General features: G+C 47.0%; 1 protein-coding gene across 1 annotated transcript in view; it reads right to left on the bottom strand.

Annotated features, from left to right (window-relative positions):
* Nucleotides 1-7,500, bottom strand: part of iqcb1 (IQ motif containing B1) — a gene marked incomplete at both ends in the record, with an annotated part of 53,137 nt that overhangs the window by 30,353 nt on the left and 15,284 nt on the right. Inside the window, 4 exons of the mRNA XM_083638312.1 lie at nt 1,461-1,579; nt 1,690-1,802; nt 4,195-4,367; nt 4,508-4,600. Coding sequence (XP_083494438.1) covers nt 1,461-1,579; nt 1,690-1,802; nt 4,195-4,367; nt 4,508-4,600 — 498 coding nt within the window. The remainder of the gene's footprint in view (nt 1-1,460; nt 1,580-1,689; nt 1,803-4,194; nt 4,368-4,507; nt 4,601-7,500) is intronic.

Genomic DNA, 7,500 nt, shown 5'->3' with positions numbered 1-7,500 from the left:
TTAATGCTACGGATTCCTGTAGGCAACGTGCTGGAGACTAACCAGGAGCGGTGGGCAACTTACGCTAACGTAATGTTAAGTTGTGCCTTGTAAAAGTGCATTCCTCTCAGCGGAACAGCGATCATAAATGCAGTATGGATTATACCCATTATACTGGACATGTACTGGAAACTTGACGTCTACCTATTTGGTAAGTCTGCTTGTTTGGTCTAGTGCTGCAGTGCTGTTTGGTTGCCGTTAGCTTGGTAGCTACGTTACGAACGTTGCTATAACTTCTTTCCAATGAAACACAAACAGCTGAATGTGTGAGCGGTAGGCTAATGTTGTTTAAAATATGGTATGGCTGTTTGGCAGAGGGAGAAGAGGAGAGCAATGAACTGATACCGTAACGTAGTTGGATGATGATGATGATGATGATGAAGGCTATAGCTATCAGTTGTTTTTATTCATTCCAGTCCGTTGTACAATACTAGGCATGTTCAAAACTGCCTGTACCTACCCTCTTGTGTGTACTAAGTACTATCTCACTGGTTTAAACTGCCTGTACCTACCCTCTTGTGTGTACTAAGTACTATCTCACTGGTTTAAACTGCCTGTACCTACCCTCTTGTGTGTACTAAGTACTATCTCACTGGTTTAAACTGCCTGTACCTACCCTCTTGTGGTGTACTAAGTACTATCTCACTGGTTTAAACTGCCTGTACCTACCCTCTTGTGTGTACTAAGTACTATCTCACTGGTTTAAACTGCCTGTACCTACCCTCTTGTGTGTACTAAGTACTATCTCACTGGTTTAAACTGCCTGTACCTACCCTCTTGTGGTGTACTAAGTACTATCTCACTGGTTTAAACTGCCTGTACCTACCCTCTTGTGGTGTACTAAGTACTATCTCACTGGTTTAAACTGCTTGTACCTACCCTCTTGTGTGTACTAAGTACTATCTCACTGGTTTAAACTGCCTGTACCTACCTTATTGTGTGTACTAAGTACTATCTCACTGGTTTAAATAAGCAATTTGATACTTTCCGTTTTTGCTGAGCAGGAATTCTGTGCAAAAAATAATAATCGCCTGGGTCAATTTCGTGCAATAAAGAAATAACCGCCTGACTCCAATAGCCACCTGGTCTCCTTTAACCACCTGGTCTCCTTTAACCGCCTGGGGTCTGAGTCAATTTAGCATAATAAATGCCTGGGCCCTTATTTGAAGTTTTACGGTATGCCAACTTTTCCACTTCCCCCAAGCGTGAAAACTGTTTCGCGAGATTTGGAGTTTTTTTTTTCGAATTTTGCAGGGTTTCCACTCAGGTTTTTTATGCACAAATTGAAATCCCTTCCCGCTCCCTGCATCTTCTAAAACGCCATCACCAATCAACCGATCAATTAGCCCTGCAGAAAGTTCAACTGGCCCTGGGCCACTGGGCCACTGGGCCACTGGATAGATGGGACCCTGTCTCTGTACCTGTATCTCCTCTGCAGGCTGCTCACAGCTCTGTTCAGGCTCTTCACTCTCTGTCTGGTCTGATACGACCTCCAAGCTGCCTGCAGCACACACGCTGCCCGCACGCGCTCAGTACGCTCCTGCTGAGAGAGAGACACACACACACACACACACACACTGATCAGGGTCTCGAGCTGGGGAGAGAGAGTGACAGTCAGGCAGGCAAAGGCACAGAGACAGGCAGACAGACCTGAGCAGAGTGGGAGGGGCTTGGTCTGTCAGATTGGAGGAGTGTGATCAGCTGATCTATTTCCTGGTCGAAGCCCCGCCCCCTCCAGTCTTTGTCCAATAGGCTGTCCAGCCCTGCTGACAGATGGTCATGTTAACATGTCAAACTGTATAAACATGTTATAATACATAGACACAGTGTTGTCTCTCAGTGCATTTCATAGAGAAACTGCTCAAACAAATGGGTGACATCATGGTAGCTATGTCCATATATTTATACAGTCTATGGTTGGACCAGTTCCAACCAGACCGTATAAATACATTCACATTTTGAAGCCTCAAGGTTGGCATTTTCACCGTCGCCATCTTGGTTTGCTATCTCGATCACTGGACAGCAGGGAGTTCCCCCAGCCCCGGCAGCCTACCGGCCTACCGGCTACTTTATTCACCTTATTCTTTGCCCACACATGGACGCTTCCGCATTACGTCATTCCGTAATAGTATTTCCGTTTTGACTTGCCAAAAACCCCGCAGGCAAAATGGCCGCGCACACTCCCATCCTAAAGTGGCAAAATTACTCCCCCATAAACTAACATATCTTGGCCAATACGTATGTAACATACAAAATAAAACAACCCATAATATCTTAATTTTATGTAGAATGCAGAGGACATGTAACTGTTTAGTTAAACTTGCATTCCAGGAATATTGTGCTCTAAAGATGACGTTAGTGGCTGTTTCGTCCTGAAACCCACATAGGTTGCGCCAGCCGTAACCTATGTGCGATTCGAAATAACTATTCCGAGATAGAAACGTTATGAATATAGCCACGTTATAAACAACAAACTAACGCTGGTGATCCGTATGGAAACAGTGTTACTCGAAATGGTTAAAAGTTATATCAATCGAATTTGGTCATTCAGTGGCATTTTACTGCCATATAACATAACTAACTAGCGGCTAATATTAGCCACAGAAGGCAACTAGCGCTGAACCGGAAGAACAAATATGTTTACGTTGAACGCGGAAGAGAGAAAAAGTGCACCTGAACGCAACATACAAGATACCCGCTGAATAAGTGTCCAAATGTTCATGTCATTCTGGCCAATACTCCACTCCTGTTATAACATTTCAGTCTGGAATATGGAATATCTTTCAATAATATTTATGACTAAAAGGCTAAAAGTAATCTCACAGTTAAGAGAGGCTGTGTAATTTTATGTGCTTTCTTCATACATCTTAGCCTCTTAAATTTGTTCTCAAAGTGAACCAGATTCATGCATTTTAATTTAAAATGTACAAATGTTCCTTGCAGGGGCCTGGCCCCCCATCACAGGTCCACCCACCACAATCTCTCCAGATCCTGTGGGAAACAAACACAGTTATCATTATTTTCTTTGTTCTTAAAAAGATACTGTACATTGCCTGTTTGTGTTTTATATTGTTTTATTTATAATTAAATTGAGCATTGGGCCTTTATAATAATGTTTATTTGTATTATTTCAATTGTCACACTCCTGGATACACATTTGAGGTTTGTTTGGGAAAAGGACCACTGGAACAAACGGCCGCGAACATGAGCCGGCTCCTTTTTCAATCTGACTGGCTACTCAAAAGTTTGGGGACCTGTCAATCACACCCAAAAAAGCCTCGTCTGCTTCATCGTGTATGTGACTCTAAATGGGATCCTAATTTTCTAAATGAATATCATGGTGTATTGAGGACGACTTGAAACTAGAGTAGACCACCCTCAACTCATTAGGAAAGTGTTTACTGATGTCATACATTTGCAGCCAGTGGAGTCGCCCCCTGCAGGCCCCATGCAGTAGCATGCAGCAGCCCCACTTCTTGCAGCACCTGGCTACAGTAAAGACTTCAGCTAAAAACAGGGTGTAAATGACGTCTTTTCAAGTCAACTCGGCATCTCAGGGCTTGTGGAGACTTGGATTACGCCAGGTGAGCAGTATGGAAGAATTGTTTTTATTTGATTTGTACATTGTTGCTCATGTTAACAGGGGTAGTAGGGCTAGCCAGTTCCATTGAGCTAACTACCAAACTACCAAGCTAGTGCTCACTCTTTTTCTACTACACCGGTGGCTCCCAAGGGTCGCCTGGAATTCAAATAGGGTCACCTGATTTTATTTTATTCTTTTACAACACAATTTAAAATGACCAAAGACGATTAGTGTCACATGTGAAACATTTATTTGAGTTCAGAGTTTAAGTCAGGATTCTGAAAATTATGTCAGAATCCTGAAATAATAATATGTCAGAATTTGGGGGGAAAAAGTCAAAACTTTGAGAGAAACTTGAGATTAAAGTCAGAATTCCGCATTTAATGTTAGAATTATTAGATTAAATGCAGAATTATCATATTAAAGTCTGAATTCTGAGGGGGAAAAGTGAGCATACTGTGTTACATGTGACATCACTGATGATGTCACTGATATTACCGATGCTGTACTGAAATATGGATGTCTGGGGGTCCCTAGATTTTTGTGACAAAGTGGTTCCGGGCGGCTCTGACCTCTGAATCTGCGCAGGAGCGGCTGGAGGCGGCGCTTCAGCTGACTGGCGGTGAGGAGGACCAATCGCACTGCGGCCCCGCCCACTGCGGCATCAGAGCTCACGGCTAATTGGCCGACAGCGTCGTTCAGCAGCAACATGACAGAGTCCTCAGTCAACCCAGGCAGGAAGTCACTGGAGGGAGTAGGGGGGGGGGGGGGGGGGAGAGAGAGGGGGAGAGTCTTTGTGTGTGTGTGTGTGTGTGTGTGTGTGTGTGTGTGTGTGTGTGTGTGTGTGTGTGTGTGTGTGTGTGTGTGCGTGTGTGCCCCGCGTACCTGCTGGCTGTACAGATGTGGATCCATAGTGACACAGACAGCAGTGAGACGGTGACATCATCACACATCTGGAGCTGCTCATAGTGGAGAGAGCTGAGGACTGACAGACAGGTGGAGAGAGATCAGCACAGCAGCAGCATGTGAACAGTGATGTGAGTGAGACCTGCGCTAATATTGCCCAGGTCAGCTGTGTGTGCTTATTTTAAGATCAAGGAAGGAACTAGAATGACCGCACCGCGGATTTATGCCTCCGCCATTAGTTCATTCTTGAGTCCAAATCGCCATTTGAGGCAAATTGGAAGCAATTCAAGGCGCTCCTGAGATGTTGCGTTACAGAGCTTGGAAATGGCGTTCGAGACTGAGGTCACAGTGACCTTTGACGTTTGACAACCAAAATCTAATCAGTTCATCCTTGAGTCTAAATCGATGTTTGAGGCAAATCTGATGAAATTCCATCAAGGCGTTCCTCAGATATCGGGTTAACGGTTACGTACGTACAGACGGACAACCCGGATCCATAATGCCTCCGGCCTGGCTATCGCCGGCGGAGGCATAAAAAGCGAAACAGCCGAGTGCACTTGAATATAATGCGAGTGTTCCACCACAGACTGAATCAAACAAACAACCCGACCGCAAGAGAGAGAGGGAGAGGGGACAGATCCACTCCAACAAGAGAGAGAGAGGGAGAGAGGACAGATCCACTCCAACAAGAGAGAGAGAGAGAGAGAGAGAGAGGACAGATCCACTCCAACAAGAGAGAGAGAGGGAGAGGGGACAGATCCACTCCATCAAGAGAGAGAGAGGGAGAGAGGACAGATCCACTCCAACAAGAGAGAGAGAGAGAGAGAGAGAGAGGGGACAGATCCACTCCAACAAGAGAGAGAGAGAGAGGGGACAGATCCACTCCAACAAGAGAGAGAGAGAGAGAGAGAGAGAGGGGACAGATCCACTCCAACAAGAGAGAGAGAGAGAGGGGACAGATCCACTTCATCAAGAGAGAGAGAGAGAGAGAGAGAGAGGGGACAGATCCACTCCAACAAGAGAGAGAGAGAGAGAGAGAGGGGACAGATCCACTCCAACAAGAGAGAGAGAGAGAGAGAGAGAGAGAGAGAGAGGGGACAGATCCACTCCAACAAGAGAGAGAGAGAGAGAGAGAGAGAGAGAGGGGACAGATCCACTCCAACAAGAGAGAGAGAGAGAGAGAGAGAGAGAGAGAGAGGGGACAGATCCACTCCAACAAGAGAGAGAGAGAGAGAGAGGGGACAGATCCACTCCATCAAGAGAGAGAGAGAGAGAGAGAGAGAGAGAGAGGGGACAGATCCACTCCAACAAGAGAGAGGGGACAGATCCACTCCAACAAGAGAGAGAGAGAGAGAGAGAGAGAGAGAGGGGACAGATCCACTCCAACAAGAGAGAGAGAGAGAGAGAGAGAGAGAGAGAGAGAGAGAGAGAGAGAGAGGGGACAGATCCACTCCAACAAGAGAGAGAGAGAGAGAGAGAGAGAGGGGACAGATCCACTCCAACAAGAGAGAGAGAGAGAGAGAGAGGGGACAGATCCACTCCATCAAGAGAGAGAGAGAGAGAGAGAGAGGGGACAGATCCACTCCAACAAGAGAGAGGGGACAGATCCACTCCAACAAGAGAGAGAGAGAGAGAGAGAGAGAGGGGACAGATCCACTCCAACAAGAGAGAGAGAGAGAGAGAGAGAGAGAGAGAGAGAGAGGGGACAGATCCACTCCAACAAGAGAGAGAGAGAGAGAGAGAGAGAGAGAGAGAGAGAGAGAGAGAGGGGACAGATCCACTCCAACAAGAGAGAGAGAGAGAGAGAGGGGACAGATCCACTCCATCAAGAGAGAGAGAGAGAGAGAGAGAGAGAGAGAGAGAGAGGGGACAGATCCACTCCAACAAGAGAGAGAGAGAGAGAGAGGGGACAGATCCACTCCATCAAGAGAGAGAGAGAGAGAGAGAGAGAGAGAGAGGGGACAGATCCACTCCAACAAGAGAGAGGGGACAGATCCACTCCAACAAGAGAGAGAGAGAGAGAGAGAGAGAGAGAGAGAGGGGACAGATCCACTCCAACAAGAGAGAGGGGACAGATCCACTCCAACAAGAGAGAGAGAGAGAGAGGGGACAGATCCACTCCAACAGGAGAGAGAGAGAGAGAGAGAGAGAGAGAGAGGGGACAGATCCACTCCAACAAGAGAGAGAGAGAGGGGGGACAGATCCACTCCAACAAGAGAGAGAGAGAGAGGGGACAGATCCACTCCAACAAGAGAGAGAGAGAGAGAGAGAGAGAGGGGACAGATCCACTCCAACAAGAGAGAGAGAGAGAGGGGACAGATCCACTCCAACAAGAGAGAGAGAGAGAGAGAGAGAGGGGACAGATCCACTCCAACAAGAGAGAGAGAGAGAGGGGGACAGATCCACTCCAACAAGAGAGAGAGAGAGAGGGGACAGATCCACTCCAACAAGAGAGAGAGAGAGAGAGAGAGAGAGAGAGAGAGAGAGAGAGAGAGAGAGAGGGGACAGATCCACTCCAACAAGAGAGAGAGAGAGAGAGGGGACAGATCCACTCCAACAAGAGAGAGAGAGAGAGAGAGAGAGAGAGAGGACAGATCCACTCCAACAAGAGAGAGAGAGAGAGAGAGAGAGAGAGAGAGAGAGAGGGGACAGATCCACTCCAACAAAAGAGAGAGAGAGAGAGGGGACAGATCCACTCCAACAAGAGAGAGAGAGAGAGAGGGGACAGATCCACTCCCACAAGAGAGAGAGAGAGAGAGAGAGAGAGAGAGAGAGGGGACAGATCAACTCCAACAAGAGAGAGAGAGAGAGAGAGAGAGAGAGAGAGAGAGAGAGGGGACAGATCCACTCCAACAAGAGAGAGAGAGAGAGAGAGAGGGGACAGATCCACTCCAACAAGAGAGAGAGAGAGAGAGAGAGAGAGAGAGAGAGAGAGAGAGGGGACAGATCCACTCCAACAAAAGAGAGAGAGA

The sequence above is a fragment of the Poromitra crassiceps genome (assembly GCF_964638095.1).
Source record: "Poromitra crassiceps genome assembly, chromosome: 6".
Classification (NCBI taxonomy): Eukaryota; Metazoa; Chordata; class Actinopteri; order Beryciformes; family Melamphaidae; genus Poromitra; species Poromitra crassiceps.
Note: the sequence above shows the minus strand (reverse complement) of the source record. Positions and strands in the feature narration are given on the sequence as shown.